The following is a 24,262-nucleotide window of genomic DNA, read 5'->3' on the forward strand; positions in this document are numbered from 1 at the left end:
TCCATTTAAGAATGATGGCGGCCACTGTGTTCTTGGGGACCTTCAATGCTGCAGAAATGTTTTGGTACGTACCCCAGATCTGTGCATCGACACAATCCTGTTTCAGAGCACTATGGACAATTCCTTCAACCTCATGGCTTGGTTTTTGCTCTGACATGCACTGTCAACTGTGGTACCTTATATAGACAGGTGTGTGCCTTTCCAAATCATGTCCAATCAATTGAATTTACCACAGGTGGACTCCAATCAAGTTGTAGAAACATCTCAAGGATGATCAATGGAAACAGGATGCACCTGAGCTCAATTTTGAGCCTCATAGCAAAGGGTCTGAATACTTATGTAAATACAGTATTTTAGTTTTTTATTTATAATACATTTGCAAACATTTCTAAAAACCTGTTTTCGCTTTGTCATTATGGGGTATTGTGTGTAGATTGATGAGGAAAATGTTTCATTTAATCCATTAGAGAATAAGGCTGTAACGTAACAAGATGTGAAAAAAGTCAAGGGATCTGAATACTTTCTGAATGCACTGTGTAGTCAATAGGTACAAAGCTGACCTTGGATACGGTACATGGCACAACACTTCCACTCACTGCTGGCCAAAAGAAATTAACTCAAAGCCACGCCCCCACTAAGCCACGCCTCCAATATAATTTCACAGTGTGCCTTGCCTTTTCGAGTGAATTCGTTCATTTTCAGTCCTGCGGCCTTCACCAAGTGAGTTCCTAGGCTAATGTTATCATTAAAATGTAACTCTTTATGACAATAAATGACATATCTCATAAGGCCTTATTTTGCGGGCCTGCGAAATTCTGGTAACTTTACAGATTTCCTGCTTATTCCCTCCCATTTCCAAGAATCTTCCAACCGGGATTCCTCAAAAACCTGGGAATTTTGTGAAAGTTACAAACATTTTGCAATTCTACCTGCAAGTCACATCATGCTGGTTTGGAAAGTGATGTGTAATTCCTATCAGAATCCAGCCAAGTTAGGATATCCAGCAACTTTTATTCACCCACAACCTGCATTCAGAATGAAAACATTATGAGGAGACTACCTAAACCATTGAAACTGGAACAACTATTTCAGTAACTGGTGCTGTAACGGCCGTTGTAGGAAGTGGACCAAAATGCAGCGGGTACGTGAATGCTCATATTTATTTTATTACGAACTCCACACAAAAACAACAAAACGAAACCACGAACGACAGCTAACAGTTCTGCAGGCTAAACATAGCAGTGCACGAATACAACTTCCCACAAAGGGACAGGTGAAAACAGGCTACCTAAGTATGACTCTCAATCAGCAACAACGATGTACAGCTGTTCCTGATTGAGAGCCATACCAGGCCAACACAAAGAAATACACAACATAGATAGAACCTAGAATACGACACATAGAACATAACCCAAAACCCCCCGGAATACTCAAACCAAACACCCCTCTACATAAACACACAACCCGAACCACATAAAACAAATACCCCCCTGCCACGTCCTGACCAAACTACAATAACAAATGACCCCTTTACTGGTCAGAACGTGACAGGTACAAAAAATCTAATCTATTACATTAGTTTAGAAAAATATGTTATTTATCTTTGTGTAGCATAAGATTACTCAATCAATCTACGTTAATGAAAAATCAATCTGCATTAGAGCATGTGATAATGATTATAGTACAAATTTGTATTTTAGGGTACTACCCCATTGACAAAGCCATTAGCTCCTTTTGAGTGGCAAAAATACATCAATTGTACCCTATGGTGGGTATTGAGGGTACACAAAATACAGTACGTTTGTATCCTTGAAAAAACAGAAAAGTAGCTTCACAGTAGAGTGGGATGATTGCATATTTTATATTCAAAATATAGGGTACAAAAATGTACCATTATACTAGGTTATCTGCACATGTACCCTAAAAGGTACTGAACAATACCATGTGTGTCACGCCCTGACCTTAGAGCCTTTTTTATTCTCTATTTTGTTAGGTCAGGGTGTGACTTGGGTGGGCATATCTAGGTTTCTATTTCTTTGTTGGCCTAGTATGGTTCCCAATCAGAGGCAGCTGTTTATCATTGTCTCTGATTGGGGATCATACTTAGGGCAGCCCTTTTTCCCACCTGTGATTGTGGGATCTTGTTTTTGTATAGCTGCTGTGAAGCCTGCAGAACTTTACGTTAGTTTTTTGTATTTTGTCGGTGTTCATCAAATAAAGGTAAGATGTACGCTTACCACGCTGCACCTTGGTCCAGTTCTTCAGACGATCGTAACAGAAGATCCCACCACCAAAGGACCAAGCAGCGTGGCCAGGAGGAGCCGACATCCTGGACATGGGAGGATATCCTGGACGGTAAGGGATCCTGGACGTGGGAAGAGATCCAGGCCGGAAAGGATCGCCTTCCATGGGAGCAGACGGAGGCAGCGAGAGAGGAACGGCGAGGAAAACAGGGATCAAGGAGACGACGGAAACCCGAGAGGCAGCCTCAAAAAAATGTTTGGGGGGGGGCACACGGGGTGGCGAGCGGAGCAAAGGTGGGAACAAGAACCAACTCCCTGTAATTACGATGAGGAGTTGGTCACGGTTCAGATACCATGTTTTCCGGTTCTGCGCACCGTGCTTCCAGTGCGCACCGTGCTTCCAGTGCGCACCCTTAGCCCGGTGAGTTCTGTGCCTGCTTTCAGGAGTTGCCGTGCTAAGGTGAGCATCTGTCCAGGACGGATTGTTTCAGCTCAGCGGTCCTGGTCTCCAGTGCGTCTCCTCGGCCCAGGATATCCTGCGCCAGCTCTACGCACGGTGTCCCCAGTTCGCCAGCACAACCCAGTGCGGCCTGTGCCAGCTCCCCGCACTTGCCGTGCTACAGGGGGTATTCAGCCAGGACGCTTTGTGCCAGCTCTATCCTCCAGACCTCCAGTCCGCCTCCACGGCCCAGTGTATCCTGCGCCGGCTCTACGCACAATGCCTCCAGTGCGCCTTCACAGCCCAGTGCGTCCTATGCCAGTTCCACGCACTCGGCCTCCAGCGACGGTTCCTGGCCCGAAGCCTCCAGGGATGATCCATGGCATGAAGCCTCCAGTGATGATCATGGCCCGAAGCCTCCAGTGATGATCCATGGCACGAAGTCTCCAGTGGTGATCCATGGGACGAAGCCTCCAGAGATGATCCATGGCCCGAAGCTTCCAGCGACGGTCCGCGGTCCGGAGTCTCCGGCGACGGTCCGCGGTCCGGAGTCTCCGGCGACGGTCCAGAGCTTCCGGCGACACTCCGGAGCTTCCGGCGACGGTCCGCGGTCCGGAGCTTCCGGCGACGGTCCGCGGTCCAGAGTCTCCAGCGACGGTCCGCGGTCCGGAGGCTCCGGCGACGGTCCTCGGTCTGGAGTCCCTGGCGACGATCCGCGGTCCGGTCCCTCCGGCGACGATCAGCGGTCCAGAGCCTCCGGAGCCTCCGGCGACGATCCACGGTCCGGTTCCACGGAAGTGGGGGGAGCCTCAAGCGGAGCAGGGTCTGCGTCCCGCACCGGAGCCTCCACCGAGAGGAGATGCCCACCCGGACCCTCCCCTATAGGTTCAGGTTTGCGGCCGGAGTCGGCACCTTTGGGGGTGGGTACTGTCACGCCCTGACCTTAGAGCCATTTTTATTCTCTATTTTGTTAAGTCAGGGTGTGACTTTGGTGGGCATATCTAGGTTTCTATTTCTTTGTTGGCCTAGTATGGTTCCCAATCAGAGGCAGCTGTTTATCGTTGTCTCTGATTGGGGATCATACTTAGGCAGCCCTTTTTCCCACCTGTGATTGTGGGATCTTGTTTTTGTATAGCTGCTGTGAAGCCTGCAGAACTTTACGTTCGTTTTGTATTTTCTTTGTTTTGTCGGTGTTCATCAAATAAAAGTAAGATGTACGCTTACCACGCTGCACCTTGGTCCAGTGCTTCAGACGATCGTAACAATGTGAGATTATTATGTGTACCTCTGAAGGTATATTATGTGTATTTTGATTTTATTTTTACCCCAGGGAACAATTTGCACCCTAACCGTACCCTTATATATCCTTTTTTAGTAGCTAACCCAGACGACGCTGGGCCAATTGTGCGCCACCCCATGACCACCGTGCAACTCGGGAGGCCACTCCATAATAATTTTTCCAGAAATGTAAAAGATTTTACCACTGTTATGTGACAGAGCTGTGAATTCAGGAGATGCCAATAGACTACTTAAAGGGATAGTTCTCCCAAAACGTTTGCCAACATTTTCATGTTGTAAAGACTAGGGGCGCGATTAGCAGTATGCAACGTTTTGGAACGTTCCGATAGAAATAGGCTATGTAGAACAAACATGCCTGTCTAACATGTAGAATATGGTATCACATCGTCTCTATTCATGGCATTTCTATCTTCAACGTTCGCGATCGATTGGCAACTGAACATTGCCCAGCTGGCCATATTCCACATTATGATTGGTTACTCTCCCTTTAATTAATATAACAGATGAGAGAAAGGGTGTTAAATGTCTAGCACGCTGTAGCGCAGCCCTCAGTGCGTCTGCTTAGAACAGCCCCCTGTAGAATGCATACAAAAACCAATATGAGCCACGCAAAGTTTCAGATTCACAGCAATGTCCATTCCTGACGGAAAAAGGCTGAGAAGGACGGAGAAAAAAGCTTCACGGCTTCAAAGTGACATAGCATCGGATGATTTTATTGATTTTGTTTAACATCATCATTTTTTTAAATGATCAGTGCTGTAGAATAACATTCTAATATTCAGTCCTGTGTAGTTTAGTGATTACAGAAATGTTCTCCATGTAGAAGTTTGAGTTTATTAACATCAAAGACAGTGACTTGGAGAAGAAGGCAGCAAAGCAGAACCAAGGCAATTAAGTGGAGCAGCTATATAGAGTGGTGGGAATTCCAGCTAAGACATGCGTAGTCTGATCCCCATAAAGAATCACATTAAAACAGTAAAAAACACCAAGCCTGGTCCTGGATCTGTTTGTGCTGTCAGGCCATGACAACAACCATATTGTTGGCTGTAGAGCACAAACAGATCTGGGATCAGGCAAGAAAACATTCCTCCTTGCTTTCAGTTCCACCATCACCTAGGTCCTAAGGAATCCATGCCAATAGCTCACACTGTAATTTAAGGTCAACATTTAAAAGTGAACATGAACTGTAGCCTACTGTGGATGAAGTCACTGTATTGTGTGCGTGCAACTTCTTGAGTTGGCTTGAAAAACCACCAACATCAATCAATCAAAGGGAAAATCTTAATCGCCACCATTTGGTTTGGGTTGGGCAACATTGGACAAATGTTTCAACACCGTTTTGGGTTGCCAGGCGCCTGCTCTGTCATGATTAGGAGTCGGGCCTAAGTTTAGAAAGGCTAAGGCTATTAGTCAGACAGACCACTGCTAGTGTTCAGTCCCACAGCGTCCTGACTGACCTGCTGGACTGGGTTGTCATGGTTACCACCCCATAACAAGGAAGTGGCAGCAGAGTGGTGGGGGGATGCAAGGGGAGACATTCTGTATTGAAGTCCCACCGTCTTTAGTGGCTCTGATGCAAGACCACCCATTGTCGACATGTCCCTATGAAATGAGCCCGGCAGCAGGAGACATTGTGCGATAAGATGTGGGAGGCCGCTCTTGTAAAGGGCCATCCTTGTAAAAGACTGGACATTGTTTTAAGTCTGGCGGAGAGGGGATCTGTCATACACTCTGACTGTGACTGTAGATGGGGAAAGAGAGGGAGAGAGAGGAGCATTGTGTCTCACTCTTTAGTCATTAGACATGTCGTAGGCCAGCGTCCCAAATGGCACCCTATTCCAATATAATGCACTACTTTTGATCAAAGCCCTATAGGGTGCCATTTGAGATGCAGCCCGTCTGGGCTGACGTATGGCCTTTGGGTCTTTTGTGACATTCACTGCCTCACTTCATTTGCATTGCAGAGAGCAGGGAGATAAAAATATAATGGCCTACTGCAGGGATGTGGCCTGTAGGATTGATTTAGGCTTGCTCTGAGAGTTACAGACAGAAATGTTACAACAGCTGTATAGAGAGTACAGTAGATTGAACTTGTTGATTCAAGACCAGTTGAATTGAGCGCCTCAGTGTATGGTCTGTGAACAACGATGCTGTTCATTGTGACAATTTCAAGAAAGGAAAAAGTCTGGTTAAGCATTTCCTCTCACCTTCACCTTCACTACTTCCAAGCCTCCATATACAGTTTGCTACATGTAAACATATTGCAAGCTCTACGTATAATAAAAAATAGTATGTCTTTACACTATGTACACAGAGTGGACGGCTAATCGGCTAAGCCCGTGATTTGTAGTATCCATTCTAATAGCTATTTCGGTCAGTGCAATGGAATGTAGGGAGGATTTACAATTCAGGAGACATTACTGATGATGGGACGGCTACATCAAGCTTCAAGTTAATGTACTCTAGTTGTTGTTATTTAAGTCAATGGCACAATGCTGTTTCAAAGGCAAGTGGTGTGACAAGCTGGCCTAGTTCCAGATCTGTTTGTGCTGGCTTGCCAATGACCATAGGAGTGGGCAAGCCAGCACAAACGGATCAGTCTAGTGAGGAGCAATTGCAGGGCTGAAGAATCTACAGTATTACTTGAATCACAACCATTGGCGGTCAAGGAACACAATTACACAATGTCATGTAGTACAAAAATCAGATGACAACATTCACAGTAGAAAGGTTAAGGATTACAAAGACGATTATTGTGACAAAATACGGAGACAAACAACACCATGTTGGGTGTTACTTCAGTCTGAAGAGCTAGATATTCAATGCTGTTTTTCATAGCATTAGCGTTGGTCTAGGTATAGCATATAGCAGGAAAAATATTTCCTTTGTGTGCACTTCTACTCAATGCTAGAATGGAGGCATTTTATCGAGAGCATTTAGAAACATTGCTTGTTATTGATACATAAATACAAATGTCAAAAGTACCACAAGTACATGAAAATACATTGCATGACAAAGTACATGTACTGTATTCTAAGAGGTAAAGGTAAAACTTTACAGTGGAATCATACCAAAGGACTAACTGGAGTATCATAAACAGAGGATAATGGCTCAATAACTTTCTGTTCTTGCTAATAGTAACAGTTAATGTACTTGATACAGTACACAATAGGATACCCGATTCAATCAAACCCTGACAACCTGGTTTCCAAAACAAGTGAAAAACAACATTCTTTATTGACAATTCAAATTTCGTTCAGTTTCCTAATGTCTGACTGCACATATTATTTTGTCCAAGACAATGCAGCACATCAGCTATAATGTCTATTTAACTTAACCTCGGAAACCTGGATAGCCAGTTGGATTGAATAGGGCCTATGGGCATTTCTTTTCTTTTTTTTTTTTACTATATACTATTTCTGCAATGTCAAGTATAACCGAGGTATAACTTCAGTGGAGCAGGAAAGGAACTCAGTGGTCAACTGCTGAGGAGTACAATGACACTGAGAGCAGGGTCGTACTCATTAGTACAAATGGAAAACAAAAACGGTTGTTTCTTATTGGTTTCTAGTGAATAAGGCCCTGAATAGTTATTTTCACTATTGTCCCGCCCATAGTATCTGAGAGGACACTGATTGGACCAGCTCTTTTTTGCCAATTCCAAGTGAACCCTAATGGATCAGACTCACACTAAATCAGTGAAGTGAAGCAATAGAAAAACAGAGCGATATTCAGTGTGGACTCCAGGCTACTGTATAGTTTAGCTGTGCAAAGGAAAGTAGAGAACCACAGAAATCAAAGATACAATCACAACAGCAGCAAGGCAGCGTCTCACAAAGCTCATACCCTGAATGAAGACACTAACACAGTCCCCAAATTGTCAAAGCTAATTAGCAGCATTCAAACATGTTTAGTAGTGGTTTTTCAGTAACACTTCGTTTTACAGTCACTGTTTACCAGGTAGTTACCTAGAAAGTACTTGTTAAAATGGTAATTATCTAATAATTGCATAGTAATCACACTTCAGTTTCTACGAGATTCATTGACACACGTGTCTCTATGTACCATTCGGTAACAGTCAATTACCAATAGTGTTGAATTCTTTGAGGTGAGTACCAGAAAATATTACTACCACATAGTTTGTAAGTAAATACCATGTAAACACCATCTTAAAATGGTCTGTAAAAAAAAGCATTCTAATTTTTCTTCTATTTTGACATGTCATTATACAGTATTTCATACAGTTTAAGACCACAAAGCAGGCAAAGAAGGCTCCTAGGAAAAAAGGGGGATTTTGCCATTTGTCAGTTCTGTCTCCCCGTGAAAAATGCTCAAAAACAAACGGGGGCTCACGAAAAAATAATCTTATCTACAGAGAGGTTACATAGAGTGCATTTTATATTTTGCAGTTCATATAATACGTTTTGACAGAGCCCTGTACATTGACTTGATATGGATGAGGTGGGATGTCTTAGAGTAGCTAATGAAAGAGGACACAAAATGTCCATCTACAGTACATGGGGAAAACCATAGTACATTTCTTCCTCTCTGGCTCCAATCGAGCTCCACTATATTTGAGTTCTACTTCCAGGTGGGCTTGATGGTCCTACATGACATAATGGATTGTACAGATTTCTCGGAGAAACTGCTGCTCTTGCGTGAGCGCTCGCGGGTGGGCGGCGGTGGGGGGGTGTCGCTACGCTGGGTGCTCGCCCGGCTTGACGCCCTGACGCTATGCACCCTCTGCAGACCACCCCCTTGGGCCTTCTCCTTCTCCTCCCCCCGGGGTGAATGCTGTCCCCCTTTGGCAGGAGGTGTGGTTGTGGCGGCGGCTGGAGGCCGAGCGGGTGCTTGACTCTGGGAGCTGCTCCGGGACAGGAGAGAGGGGCTCCTGGAGGGGGTCGGGGGGTTGGAGAGGGCGGGAGCGAGTTCCTTCTTGGTGGTCCTAGAGGAGGAGGCCACAGTGTTGCGGGCCCAGCCAGGCAGGGTGGCTGATGGGGTTTTGGAGCTGTGGGTAGGTGTTTCGGGAGCAATGGCCTCAGAGGGTGCTCCAACCTGACCTTGGGCCTGGGCAGCCAGGGCTCTCATGGTGGAGCGGCACATCTTTGCCTCCGGCGGTGGCTTGGGCAGGTTCCTCAGCGGCTTGGCGCTGGGCTTTCGGAAGGAGGGCTTTCGTGGGTTGAGGTCACGTGCCCAGCCTGATAGGCCGGCGCTCCCCTGGGATTTGGTCTCCTCTGGGGGCAAGCTGGAGTGGCGGGGGGGCCTACTGATCTTCTCGCCCCTCCCCCTGGCTGGGGTGCTCTTGTCACGGAGCGGCTGCCTGGGTACTGCACCCTCATGGCTCCCGGTGGGTCTCTCCACCCGCCTGGCATTGCTGCCAGTCCGGCTGAGCTTGGTGATGGGCACCACCTTCCGCATGCCCTGGTTCTCAGTGGTGGTCAACATCCTGACACCGCGACCCACTCCGCTGTTTTTGGAAACTTTTGACACATTCTTGGTCTTGGCGTGTGTTGGTTTAGGGCTATACGTCTCTACAGCTTTCTCACCCACCTGCCTACCCTCCGCCGTGTCCCAGCTATCTGTGTCCCCCTCTTCCGTGGTGACGAAGGAGCCGACGGATGGGGCACGTTCGTCTCTGGACTTTGACGCCGACATCTCATTTGTGGAAGCGGAGACGGACTGATCTTTTGTGGATGTGGAATCAAAGTTGGAGTTGGAGGATAGCGAGCTGGGGTCTTGAAGGTTCCCCTGGACGTTGTTGCAGTCAGTGTTCTTTACGTCGGGGACCAATCCTTCCTTCATTAAAGGCGAGCTTTCGATCTCAGAGTAGTCAAGCGCTACGGAGCAGTCCGTTTCTGTGCAGTCTAAGATGTAGAAAACCGGTTTCTTATTGGATACGGAGGGGTCAAGAGGGAGGGTCGTGTCGCAGGTGGTTGAGGAGATGGTGCTGCTGTCCTCCTCTTCCTCCTTCTGAAGTGGGCCCACCACAAACTGAGAAGACGCCATTTTACCTTCCCACACCGCGGGCTCTGGCCCTCTTTCCAAACTCTTTGGATAAGGAGGAGGAGTATCCAAAATGAGTGTCTTTGGAGATTCCCTCTCCCTTTCCAAGTCCGTCACCACCACGTCTTCGTGGTCGACAAAGTGCATGTGATTTGTGTTATTGTTCGGACTGGGGGGGTCAAACGGTTGAATTCCCGGGACTAGTGTGTGCCTCTCCACGCTGACGTTCATGTGTGCCGTGACGATCGCTCCGGGGTTGGGAGTCTTCTGAAAGACGTTATGGTTGTGACACGAGCGAGGCAGATAGCTCCCCTCGGACACGGTCGTGTAGTTGTTATTATTGTTATACGGTTCCTCATTGACATTAAATCCTGTGGAAGAGTACATGGCCAAGGGGCTGATGGGCTCTGTCTCGGCCCGGTGTGACGTGGCCAGCACCTGACGCCCGTTCCCCAGCTCGCGGTTATCGTCCTGGGACACAAGCCAGGGGGCGGTTCTCCGTTGGAGGGTGCGGCCGGAGCGCGGCAGGCTGTTGAACTTGTTGGCATAGTCTGCTGGCAGCGCCGCGCCACTGCCAAACAGCTCCAGATAGCTGTGAAGCTCGCGGTCGGCCATGGCGGCCACAGTGTGGCGGTGGCGACGGGCGCTGGCTGAACGACCCAGGGGGCTGTGGGGGCTGGCGGGACGCTGCTGGAGGAAGTCCAGTAGGCCCTCCTTGGTGAGCATGTCCACGTCGTTCTCGCTGCTGCTGCGGCCAAAGCCGCTGTTACAAGCGCCGGCAGCCTGCTGCTGGTCAGCATTCCAGGCAAAGCGCTTCTCCTCCAGCTCTCTGAGACGCCGCTGCCTGGCCGTCTCCTTCAGCTCCCGCTCCAGGTTATCCTGACAGAGATAGCGAAAGGACGGGCTAATTAATAACATTTTGTGTACAGGAAAGTATTCAGACCCTTGACTTTTTCCACATTTTGTTATATGTTTACATATACCTACATCAGTATGTTTTTTTAAAGAGTTTATCATTTTTTGTTACTTCAGGAAATGCAATGCATGTTAACGTGAGTTACTTATCTGAAACTACATAGTAGAGACTTAAAAGATTTGAATTGAAATATTTAAAGAAAAAACACCTCACCTTGACAGCCTTTTTGAACTTGAGACAGAAGTCCTGGAAGATGCGGAAGCACTCATCCAGCATGAAGGTGTCCTTGTCTTCACAGAAGAAGTCAATAAGCGCATTTCCCTCCTTCCGCAGGTCCAGCCTGCGCCTCTTCAGGTCTTGTAAGGTCTTTGTGGAGCTCTGTTGGGGATGACAGACAATGGATGACAGACACATAGATTAGATATATAAAAAACAACACATATTTGAACATATTATTACCATCAAAAAAATACCAAAAACAGGGGGCTTGGTGATACTGTATATCAGGGATGTAGGATAGTATGAATGGTAAGCACTTATCAACATGCAAAATACATATGGACTCATATTGGCCCATATTTGTTATGCTTATGGGGTGTTCTTCCAATTGAGATCATGGTGGTAAGTTATCTGATATACATTTATTTGTCTACTATATGTACAGACACACCTCACATGACATTGAAGCCATGTTACAGTCACCCTAGGATCCGTTTTGGTATCACAACTGGCTAAGGATGCCTTCACTGTGTGCCGCCCTCATGCGCCGTAATCAGCACAGAGTAGAATTTCCAAATTAGATTCTGACTGAATGCGCTCCCACCTGCAGGAAGGGGTCCAGCTGCTCCAGGAGCTCCGGGTCACTCTGGACCTTCTCCTCCAGTGATCTGGTCCTGACGTAGAGAGACGAGAACTCCAACTCGATGTTTTCCACTGATATTCTGCGGGGATATACAAATCATCCAAAGCCTGTTAAAATACATTGTGTGGCTCAGTTGTTAGAGCGTGGCGCTCGCAACGTCAGGGTTGTGTGTTTGATTCCCGCTGGGACCACCCAAAAAATGGGCTCCCGAATGGCACAGCGGTCTAAGGCACTGTATCTCAGTGCTAAAGGTGTCACTACAGACACCCTGGTTCAAATCCAGGCTGTATCACAACCGAGTGTGATCTGGAGTCCCATAGGGCGGTGCACAATTGGCCCAGCATCGTCCGTGTTTGGCCAGTGTAGGCCATCATTGTAAATAATAACTTGTTCTTAACTGACTTGCCTGGTTAGAAAGAAGAAAAAAATGTATGTGCTTTAGATAAAAGCATATTCTAAATGGTGTATATTATATATATTATAATAAATGTGAATAGTTTAAGATTCTAAAACGTTGTGGACTGCTGTAGCAGATGGCTATGTCAGCATCATAAAATGTGACTTTGTATTCCTGAGACTTGAAGTACTGCTGACCCTGAACCCAGAAATGCCTTGGCTTGTATCGGTCAGTGGTATTGATGGTGCTTTAGAAATTGCTATGTTGTGGTTCACTGTGGCAGAAATGGACCATGTTATGTATGGCACTTGTCTATATTTGACCATTGAATGCAAAGGCCTATCTACAGTGCATTCGATAATGGTGAAGGCACGACAGTTAGAGAGGCTGGAAGTAAGGATGATGTGTTAGCATATCCACAGCGGAGCATTAACTGTTGGCACACCAGGAGAGAGGGAGAGCTGAACTGTAGCATGCAGAGGTGACCTTGTAAAAGAGCTTGACAGCCAAAGGGAAGATAATGCATCCTAAACAGTGCAGAGCCATTGGGAGCTTAAATTAATTTGAAATTCAACTCATGGCGTTAGTAGGGATCTGCGATTTCATTCAGTGCTGCTGTTATTCTAGCCAATAATCAACCTCTTCATTTGATTGGATTTAAACTATGAGTATGTATTGTACCATATATTTTTTCTATGGCGTTAAAGCTACAGTCTGCGATTCAAAAAACAACAAAGTGGTCACCTCGCCACTTGGTAAACAGCTGAGGTATGCGGCTGGAGAAATGTAACCAGACTTAAAGCTGCAGTCTTATTAAAGCAGCAGTCTGCAGTTCAGAATACAACAAACAGGACACCCCACCACTTGTTTAGGTAAACGGCTAAGGGATTGGGGTGGGGCTGCAGGAATGTTACTAGACTGCAGCATTAAGCACAAATCATCATCCAGTAGTAGTCATATAAAGGCAACATATACTGATATGGCTAATGGAGGGGAATAATCATGCTAATGCTCTCTAAGAGCAGTGGCTGAAGCAAGAACCTAAAAGCTACACATAGCATTCCAGGAACTGAGTTAGTGTTCTTGACTGTGAAAAGAGACCCATAAAAGTGCTTTTACGGTATAGGGCATCCATAGATAACGGGTATGAAATTGACTGGGAGTCTTCTAGGTGAACTAGTTGTAAGACTCTTGTCAAAGGAAAGCAGTGCAAATGCTGCGTTCTTGACATGTCAGAGTGTTCGGAAATAAAACGTGCAAACTCTGAGCATTAAGATGGACTTTTTACCTGGAAGCACTCTGGATGTCCTGAAGTTTCTCAGGGAACTTCAGCAGCTTCTCGTCCTTCTTCTGTGCCTCCTGAGTAGATAGGAAAGGAATTATAATTAGCCTTGTATAATGCTTTATTACATGTTATGTACACCCATATAATTAATTACCCCTTGTAATTTCCACTCTGTTTAATAAAGCTTGAAAATACATAAGGACTCCTTAAAAAATAAAAACACACAAACATCTGCCATCCTTCCTGCAATATTCAAAATGTCTCTCATTTGGCCTCTGTTTACTCAAACATCAATGTCATGCAATATTTACAAGTGACAACTTCTCTGCTGTTGAAAGGGCATCTGTGGAAAGCCTCTCCTTATTCTGTGTCAAAAAAGACATATTCACACATCTGACATTCTAACAAACTAATTCAAACAAACTACTGAATTCTGACCCACTGGGCACACCACGTCATTTAACATTTACATTTACATTTAAACGTGGAAATGTTGGTAATATTTGGATGAGATATTGATCAATAAGATTTCAACCTTTATTCAGCATTAGCATATGTGCTAACATGCATCTATAGGTACAGAACGGTAATATTTGAATGCAGCAACAATCTTTTCTCAAAAACCATTAAAGACTGATGTAATGAGTCTAAATACAAAATCTGAAGTGAATCTGACGTATGGTTCACAAGGATAAGATGAATGCAGATGATTTTGAGCATTAGCGTTACACATGCAAAGAATGAGTTGTTAATAGTTTCCTTGTTTTTTTAAATATAAATACCAAATTCAGTATGGTTCAGTTTAGGGACGGCAATGATAGCGATGATAAGTTTCAAGTTGATAGGCCACTGTGGTGTCGATTGGTTTAAATGGACAAGGAAAATCTGAGTTTTGGTTTGTCAATAACTTCACCATCTTTTGGCCAATCCCTTAGCTTTTCAACTAAGTTAAGATATGCACCATAGGCCTACATTCCACATTTTGTGTGTACTTTCAGCATATTTTAACATATTAGTGAATGTGCTAATATGCACCTACTGGTATAGTGTGGCCATCTTTGAATGCATCAACGCAGGGACTATTGTGACCAAAGACCAAATTTGGAGTGAATCTGACTTTTAGTCCATGAGAAGATTCTTTATGAATATTTTAAGCATTAGCGTAACTTTGTCAAAAAAGTGAATTGTTAATAGTTTCCTTATTTTTTAGGATATCAATGGCAAACTTAACATGGTTCATCATGGTAATGTCTCTGATGAACCTAAACGGTTTCAAGTTGATAGGCCATTACGGAGTGGATTTACAAAGGATTTAGATGGACACGTAAAATCTGATTTATCAACAGCTCAGCCATTCTTTTTGAAGTTACTCATAGCCTCTAGTTTCTGTGTGCTTCGCTCTGAACTCTGAATTACCTGGATTGCAGTTGAGATGACATTAAAAGTACATAGTGCAAGTTATCAATGCTGTTCAATATTCTGCACAGATTATTATAGCAACTGCGAAGATTTCCACAGACCTGCGACCTTTGCATGCTATTTTGAACATGCACGCTTTCTATGATTACATAAGACATTTATAGTTACAGGAACCTCAAAACATGGTTCTGGATGTGTTACTCATTTTAAAGTTGAATAAATACTGTTACATTAGTTTGTAAAATATCCTAACTTTAGGCTATTAATTGTATTACAAAAGTTATATTTGTAATACAAATATCAACATTGTCACGTCCTGACCAGTATAAGGGGTTATTTGTTATTGTAGTTTGGTCAGGGTGTGGCAGGGGTGTGTTTGTTTTGTGTTGTCGGGGTTTTTGGGTATTGTTCTATGTTTTGTATTTCTTTGTGTTGGCCTGGTATGGCTCTCAATCAGGGACAGCTGTACATCGTTGTTGCTGATTGGGAGCCATACTTAGGTAGCCCTTTTTCCACCTGTCTTTTGTGGGAAGTTGTTTTTGCACTGCTGTGGTTTGCCTGCAAACTGTCTAGCTGTCGTTCGTTTTTTTCTTGTTTTGTGTAGTGTTCAAATAAAGTTAAGATGAGCGTTCACATACCCGCTGCATTTTGGTCCAATCACTACGACGGCCATTACAACATTTAAAGGGAATGAATCTAATGCTTGGATAGTTTCATCTGAGCCACTGGCTTAATCCTATTCTTTAAATTATATTTTTGGTTTAGTTGGAGACGTGAATCCAACATATCATTTGTTAACTTGTGGACAAGTTAATAGGCAAAAGTGCATCGCAAAAGTGATATTGAATTGTGCTTAGTTGTCCACACAAACAAAAATCTACATTTGAAGGAATTGTATCTTTTGTACCACTGACTTAGTCTGACTTTAATTCCAGTTTGTCTACAAATTAATAATTGATATGTTGAAATAACCATCTCAAGAATAGGACTAAATCAAATCAAACTTTAAACACACTTTAAATAATGTTTGACTTGATTTAGTCCTATTATTTTACTTAGAGATGGAGATGTGAGTCCAACATATTAATTATTAAGTTTAATATTACATTTAAAATCAACCAAAGCTTGAAATCCTAGGCCCATATGCATTGTCTATTTTTAGTTGAACCGTGGGTTGACTTGAGACAATATCTGTTGATGACTTTGCAAATTCAATAATAATAATAATAAAAGGCCTAATATAGGCCTAAATAGTATCATTGATGATATATGACTTAACATTTGTTCTGTTAAACCCACCCCTTGAAAATACAATAGTGAATCTATTTAGTTATTAAGAGATCTCTCAAAAATCATTCTCACTATAACAAATTGGTAGTAGTCAGTGACAAATATTAAAGCTAAGCAGAGCTGGGCTTAGTTAAAATCCTGGAAGTGCATAGTGCAAGTTATCAATGGTTGGTTATCTTTGAATGCAGCAAATGGATGGCTGTAGATAGATCAACTCTCCAGTAGGAGGTGCTGCACAGTTTATAGATTTTTTCTGATAGTGGATATAACGTTGAAGATCTGAAGTTGTTTCAAATATACAAATTCAACAAGGTATGTCTATGTTGAAAATTAGTAACCATGATGACATAATCCTGTGATTGAAATTTTACCCTCAAAACAACAGTTGATGACTTTTTGCAAATCCAATGTATTTTCCACCTAGATTCCATGTCTCAATACATTGACAAATTACGTTAAAACAACGTTGATTCAACCAGTTTGTTCCCAGTGGGGAGTGTCTGTACTCTGGTCGAATGCCAAAAGGATCCACAGGTCAGCACACTGATTCATACACCCAAATGGTGACATTTCATTTTAAAGTGAGCATGACCAGAAGAAACCTGAAGATATTCCTGCACACTGCTTGCTTACAAAGTGATTCTCCACTAATCTGTCTCTCTGTGTGTCTCCTCCAGTGTGTTTCCTCCAGTGTGTATATGTGTCTTCTCCTGTGTGTGTTGTACATGTCTGTTTGTCTCCTCCATTATGTGTCTCCTCCAGTGTGCCTGTCTCCTCCAGTGTGCCTGTCTCCTCCAGTGTGCCTGTCTCCTCTAGTGTGTCTGTCTCCTCCAGTGTGTCTGTCTCCTCCAGTGTGTCTGTCTCCTCCAGTGTGTCTGTCTCCTCCAGTGTGTCTGTCTCCTCCAGTGTGTCTGTCTCCTTCAGTGTCTCCTCCCATTTCTCTCTGTCAGACTCACCAAAGCCACAAAATGCAGCAGGTTCATGCCCGGTTTGTTAGCCTTGGTGTCAGCCAGTGAGAGGAGCGATGACAGCTTGAAGCCCACGGCGTTGCCCGCGTAGCCGCCCTGCGGGACGGGGAGGAGGATAAACGAGCAGTGTCATAGTGGTGCCATAAAAGCCATTATCCCACCTTAGCCATCGTCATATCAGATAGATAAGGAGAGAGTGAGTGAGTGAGTGAGTGAGTGAGTGAGTGAGTGAGTGAGTGAGTGAGTGAGTGAGTGAGTGAGTGAGTGAGTGAGGATAGATAAATAGAAAGAGGAAAGTGAGAGATAACGGCATCATTGGCTTACAGCGTTCATGATGTTTCCAGCCTGCAGGACCAGGTGGAGGATGGCGTGTAGTTCCTCACAGGTCATCAGCTCTACAGAGAGAAAGGAGTGAGGGGTCAATACAAACCCATAGCATGCAGAGCATTTAGCAGTAACCTCCATCAGATCTGGGCTTCAAAAAAATAGATTCAAATACTTTATCTGTGCCTAGTTGAGCTTGCCTGGCTTAATAAACTAATAGAAAAGTCCTAAAACTGCAAACACCGCCCATCTGGCACTCCAGGCAGACTCAAGCTAACGCTCAAAGTATTTGAAAATACTTTCAAGTATTTCAACCCAGGTCTGCCCCCATCAAACACCATCACTGGTTGGAATTAACTTCCACCATACACTTCCACTATAACTCAAGCTAGCTTTCAACTGAGATATACAACTGTATAGAGATGATGTCATAGTTTTAGCATGACTGTAGGCCTATTGATATTTCAAATACTGTACAATACAGCTAGCTACTCATTAGGAGTAATGTCAGCCCCCACCAAGAGTCTGGTTTCACTAGTAATCACAATCAGGAAGTAGCTTGTCTGTGACTTGCACTTTGTTTAAATAGCAAATGGACAACAGCGTAACAAAATGCATCATATATGTACATGCACATCCTAGATCAAATGCTATTCATGATGAGATGGAGTAAACACAAAAAACACCCACAAAATAATGACGGTTCAAACCAACTTATCCAACGTTGCAGCAATGTGCAGAGCTGTGGTCGAGTGGATAACACTCCTGGCACATGCCACATAAGGCCCTGTACTGGAGATCAGGGTTCAATGCCTTCTTTCTGTGTCTCCCTTCTCACTGTCTTCCATCCATCTACACCTGTCTAATAAAGCACGCCAAAAAACCTTGCAGCTATAACCTCTTTTATGTAACATAACGCCGCCCAGAGGCCTAATGTTGATGAAACAATTCTTCATTTTGGCCAAGTGCCGTGCCGAACTGACATCTCAATTCAGCACTGCCGCGAAGAGGATACGGTGCATGGGCATCCTGAGAGGGAAGCCAATAAAGTGTGGCTGAGGGGTGAGAAGCTGTGACTCAGCTAAAATGACATTGAGCCGCGTTCAGCTTAGAGCATGGGGGGTTGGTGTGTCAAATATGTCCCACCATTTATTGGATGCTTTGTAAAGCCCCAAATTCGCTGAGAGGTGAAACTCCATGTAAGGACGTTTTACGAATCATTCAAAAACCCTGCGCTATGCCCTAAAAGGCCTCACAATGCAGATTTTACAGCAGCCTGCACTCTCAAGACATGTTTAGCTTACTAAATGTATCAGGGCAATTAATTTGCTAAATTGGTGCTGCTCTTTAGGCACTACCAAGCTCATTTGAATGTATTAGCTACAGTAGCTGCATACCAACAAATCATGCATAGGCCCACTGTACTACCATAAATGTCAACGTGTTGCATATTTCGGAGCCCAAATGACAAAAACCAGTCGACTGTGGATCATATGATTGGTTTCAGACGCAGTGCTTAAATGGGCACCCTACAGTATAATAACACTGACACACTGCGGCCATCCGCTGGTTTCAACTGTTTGTCATCACGGCCTATTTTGTCCTTAGAGATCATTAACCATTAAACAAATGGTTAACCAAATGAGGTCTACTGTCCCTACCCCCGAAAAAATCTCTAGGTGCATCCATCCACGTCTCTATATATCTGTAAATACAGTATGTATCTCAGTATCTTTCTATCTCTGTATTTAAATGTCTCTTCATTGCATGAACCTCAATTTCTGTCATTAACCTGAAAACCTCCTCTGCATGAACCCTGCATCCAGGGGTTGGAAGCAACATTATTTTTCAATCATTTAGTTCTGAACAGAAATATAAAGTTTTTGGTTCCGTTCCACTTTTCTAACCAGGAAAATAAAGTTCTGAAACGGTTCGAACCCAAAAAAAGTACTGGTTTGTATCGTTCCTCTCTGTTCCTTTTTAAACCTCTAAAATATATATATTTTTTACATTTAGCTCAACATTAAATTACTTCACGGATCAGTGCAACTTGCTGTGGAGCAGGTAAGCAATTTAATGTGTAAAGGAAAGTAGATAAGAGCAAATAGTATTTTGCCGTAACAGCATAGTTTAATCATAATGAAAGACAAACACACACACTGGGCTGCCAGTCACAGTGTAGGGCACAAGATGCAACTGACATTTTGAGGGCGAGGAGAGAGCAAAGCGAGAGAGGATGGCGGAAGCATGCTTTGAAACACTAAGCATCTTGTTATGATATGCATTATCTGAATTAGGCCAACAGAATTATACCTACGGAGAAGAGGCGGAGGAACTTTGAATATCTTTAGCTAGAATTAAAAACATGTCTTTACCTTTTTGTAGGACCATTAGCATTGAAAAAGTAAATCCATTCTTCTCTAATTAAACATCTCTCCCTAATTTCTGAAATATGCTTGTAATGTCATCCGATCCTCGTTTGTTAAGTGAAACGACACCGCTGGTCCTGCTCACATTGCCCTACCCTATGCTTTGACCTCTTTCTCCCCTCTCTCTCCAGATGAAATCTTGCGTCTTGTGACGGCCGGCCGCCCAACAACCTGCCCGCTTGACCCTATCCCCTCCTCTCTTCTCCAGACCATTTCCGGAGTCCTTCTCCCTTACCTCACCTCGCTCATCAACTCATCCTTAACCGCTGGCTACGTCCCTTCCGTCTTCAAGAGAGCGAGAGTTGCACCTCTTCTCAAAAAACCTACACTCGATCCCTCCGATGTCAACAACTACAGACCAGTATCCCTTCTTTCTTTTCTCTCCAAAACTCTTGAACATGCCGTCCTTGGCCAGCTCTCCTGCTATCTCTCTCAGAATTACCTTCTTGATCCAAATCAGTCAGGTTTCAAGGCTGGTCATTCAACTGAGACTGCTCTTCTCTGTGTCACGGAGGCTCTCCGCACTGCTAAAGCTAACTCTCTCTCCTCTGCTCTCATCCTTCTAGACCTATCTGCTGCCTTTGATACTGTGAACCATCAGATCCTCCTCTCCACCCTCTCCGAGTTGGGTATCTCCGGCGCGGCTCACTCTTGGATTGCGTCCTACCTGACAGGTCGCTCCTACCAGGTGGCGTGGCGAGAATCCGTCTCCGCACCACGTGCTCTCACCACTGGTGTCCCCCAGGGCTCAGTTCTAGGCCCTCTCCTATTCTCGCTATACACCAAGTCACTTGGCTCTGTCATATCCTCACATGGTCTGTCCTATCATTGCTATGCAGACGACACACAATTAATCTTCTCCTTTCCCCCTTCTGATAACCAGGTGGCGAATCGCATCTCTGCATATCTGTCAGACATATCAGTGTGGATGACGGATCACCACCTCAAGCTGAACCTCGGCAAGACGGAGCTGCTCTTCCTCCCGGGGAAGGACTGCCCTTTCCACGATCTCACCATCACGGTGGACAACTCCATTGTGTCCTCCTCCCAGAGTGCTAAGAGCCTCGGCGTGACCCTGGACAACTCCCTGTCGTTCTCCGCTAACATCAAGGCGGTGACCCGATCCTGTAGGTTCATGCTATACAACATTCGCAGAGTACGACCCTGCCTTACACAGGAAGCGGCGCAGGTCCTAATCCAGGCACTTGTCATCTCCCGTCTGGATTACTGCAACTCCCTGTAGGCGGGGCTCCCTGCCTGTGCCATTAAATCCCTACAACTCATCCAGAACGCCGCAGCCCGTCTGGTGTTCAACCTTCCCAAGTTCTCTCACGTCACCCCGCTCCTCCGCACACTCCACTGGCTTCCAGTTGAAGCTCGCATCTGCTACAAGACCATGGTGCTTGCCTACGGAGCTGTGAGGGGAACGGCACCTCCGTACCTTCAGGCTCTGATCAGGCCCTACACCCAAACAAGGGCACTGCGTTCATCCACCTCTGGCCTGCTGGCCCCCCTACCTCTGCGGAAGCACAGTTCCCGCTCAGCCCAGTCAAAACTGTTCGCTGCTCTGGCACCCCAATGGTGGAACAAGCTCCCTCACACCTGAAACCCCACCTCTTTAAGGAATACCTGGGATAGGATAAAGTAATCCTTCTAACCCCCCCCCCCAAAAAAAAGATATAGATGTACTATTGTAAAGTGGTTGTTCCACTGGATATCATAAGGTGAATGCACCAATTTGTAAGTCGCTCTGGATAAGAGTGTCTGCTAAATGACGTAAATGTAAATGTAATGTCGTCAGTAGGCTACAGTAACCTATGCTTCAGAGGGGAGGGGCAGGTAGCCTACACACACACGCACACCTACTGGCAAAGATTTCCAGCTGGCAGGCAGACGCTGCATAGGCGCTTGGTTGTGATTTTTGTCGGACAGGAAGAAAATGCCCGGAACGTAAAATAACGTTATTAACCGGTTCCCATGCTTTTAAAATAATGGTTCCGGAACAATATAGATCACTTTTGTTTTCGGTTCGGGTTCTGTTCCTCAAATAATTTTGTTATTTTCTGGTTTTCTGTTCTGTTCTCTGAACCGGTTCCAACACTTACCTGCATCTACCACTCATCTACTTTATATATTGGTCCGAATACAGCGCCAGCTCAAATGACACGCACGCACCCGCGCACACACTGGGTCCTTGTTACACCTCAGTGCTGCGACTCAGATATCTGGGTCTCCAGTCGATGGTGTGTGGCAGCACCAGCGGTGGCCGCTAGTGGGGCAGTGGTGTGTCAACATCCTTACCTTTGGTGGCCACGCGGATTACATCGATATCACGGCTCATCACAGCGCAGGATGGAAAGAACTCGTCACGCAGGACCATGGCCTCGATGCGCAACTCAAACCTGGCAGGGGCGACAGAGAACAGGGGGTGTCAGATTCACTGGCACATGGAACAGAATAGTACAATTTACTATACAACTCCAGGCCCTCAGTTTCGAGGGCCAAAGCACTGATGGTTTTCATTCTCTCCTAATCAGGTACTGCCTTGATCAGACTGTTGCATGATGATGAGGAAACCCATGGTCCTAAATGACTTTTATGACGAATCACACCTGGTCCTAAATATCAACAAGACCAAAGAGGTTTGCATAGACTTCAGGAAGCGTACAACACTTACCTCTGCAACATCTAGGTCAGAACACAGAGATTGTAGAAGAATACAAATATATGGGTGTCCTCTTGGACAGTAAGCTTCACTGGAGTAAATGTACAAACCTGATCTTAAAAAAGAGTCAACAGAGACTGTACTTTCTCAATTTTTATGTTGACTGTTCTATACTGACTCTGTTTTACAAATCTTTCATTGAGAGTATTTTAACTTTTTGTATTGTTTGTTGGTTTGGTAATGCCACTGTCAGCCAGAGAATTATGCTGAGAAGGATTATTACCACAGCAAGCAAGGTACTTGGAGTCAAACAGACAGGCCTGGATGAGATCTTTAACATCAGGGCCCTCCGCAAAGCTCACAAAATAATTTTAGACCCAAGCCACCCCCTGTACTCAGACTTTGAACTACTCCCCTCTGGGTGCAGGTATACGGCACCCCCCAGGAGGAAAAACAGAACTAGACAATAATTTGCGCTAGTTGGGATATCCCTCCTAAATAGCTCTGGCTAATGTTCCTATCGACCCAGTAAGGCCAGCAGGCTAGTCTCTTTTTATTGGTATGTAACTGTTATGGAAGTTGTATTGTCAATTTGTTTTGTATTTAAACACCACTTTAAACGTGTACATGACACTGCAACAAAATTTCCCCATGGGGTCAATAAAGTCAGTAAAGTAAAGTATGACTTACACTTGGCCTTGATCAATTAACTACCAGGAAGAAAAACAGTAGTAGCTTAGCCCTCGAAGGGCAGTAGAATTGACCTCAGGTACAGCGTCAGATACTGCACACCCGTTTATTTAATTGAAATAAGTACTCAGTAAATTTCTCAAACCTGCACAGTTTATGCTTTAGTATATAACCATGCATTTTCCTTTGAAGCAAATTAAATTGCAGAATGAACAGTTGTGGTTACTGGAAAAATACTAGCAAGGTAGACTCATGAAGATATGCTTAAAATGGATGATAAGTGAATCAAGATTTGATTGATTCATGCAGTAACAGGGACGGACTGGGTCCAGAAATCGTCTCAGGCATTTCAAACACACCGGCCCATGTTTTTCCTCGAGGCCCGAACACCAGCTCATTAATTTTGTTGAGGCCCTCATTATTAGGCAAATAATGATCCTTTTGCACAAAGAAAAAAAGTTTTAGACCGGTCGTCATTAGGCTAAATGAGTACAGCTTACCGAGGCACCTGGATCAACAGGTACATGAAGGAGTCTGCCAGGGTCAGTTTGCTGGAGTCCCCTTTGAACTCCCTCAGTTTCTTTACCTGTGGATGTGACAATAAACATATGAACATGTTCCTATGTGGCTCAGTTGGTAGAGCATTGTACTTGCAAAGCTGGGATCATGGTTTTGATTCCCACTGGGGCCACCCATATGAAAATGTATGCACACATGACTGACTTTAAGTCACTTTTGATGAAAGCGTCTGCTAAATGCCATTAATATTATATTGTGCTGCAATATGTGCAATCCATAAGAACTCAACCTCAACAACACAAATGTACCTTAAACATTGTTTATGTACACAGTAACTTAGACAATGTCTGTCATTAAATCATTTAATTATTGTGCTCCATCCATTTCAGAATGATTTACTGGTATTTATATCATAGACATGGAGGAAACCTATGCTATCTGGGATGTGCTAGTACCCTATTCAAAAACTGTGGTGCATTGCCTGGCTGGTACACTGTGTTCTCTCTCCTTTACA

The 24,262-nt window shown here is 44.6% G+C and overlaps 1 protein-coding gene across 1 annotated transcript in view; it reads right to left on the reverse strand.

Annotated features, from left to right (window-relative positions):
* Positions 1–4,666: 4,666 nt before the first annotated feature.
* Positions 4,667–24,262, reverse strand: part of fhdc1 (FH2 domain containing 1) — a 58,534-nt gene continuing 38,938 nt past the window's right edge. Inside the window, exons 5-12 of the mRNA XM_014195572.3 lie at positions 23,730–23,815; positions 22,176–22,276; positions 17,446–17,516; positions 17,110–17,217; positions 13,448–13,518; positions 11,724–11,841; positions 11,114–11,278; positions 4,667–10,863 (exon numbers count right to left, since the gene is read on the reverse strand). Of these exons, the coding sequence (XP_014051047.2) occupies positions 8,563–10,863; positions 11,114–11,278; positions 11,724–11,841; positions 13,448–13,518; positions 17,110–17,217; positions 17,446–17,516; positions 22,176–22,276; positions 23,730–23,815 (3,021 nt within the window). The 3' untranslated portion in view covers positions 4,667–8,562. The remainder of the gene's footprint in view (positions 10,864–11,113; positions 11,279–11,723; positions 11,842–13,447; positions 13,519–17,109; positions 17,218–17,445; positions 17,517–22,175; positions 22,277–23,729; positions 23,816–24,262) is intronic.

Source organism: Salmo salar, chromosome 04, assembly GCF_965601325.2.
Source record: "Salmo salar chromosome 04, fSalSal1, whole genome shotgun sequence".
Lineage (NCBI taxonomy): Eukaryota > Metazoa > Chordata > Actinopteri > Salmoniformes > Salmonidae > Salmo > Salmo salar.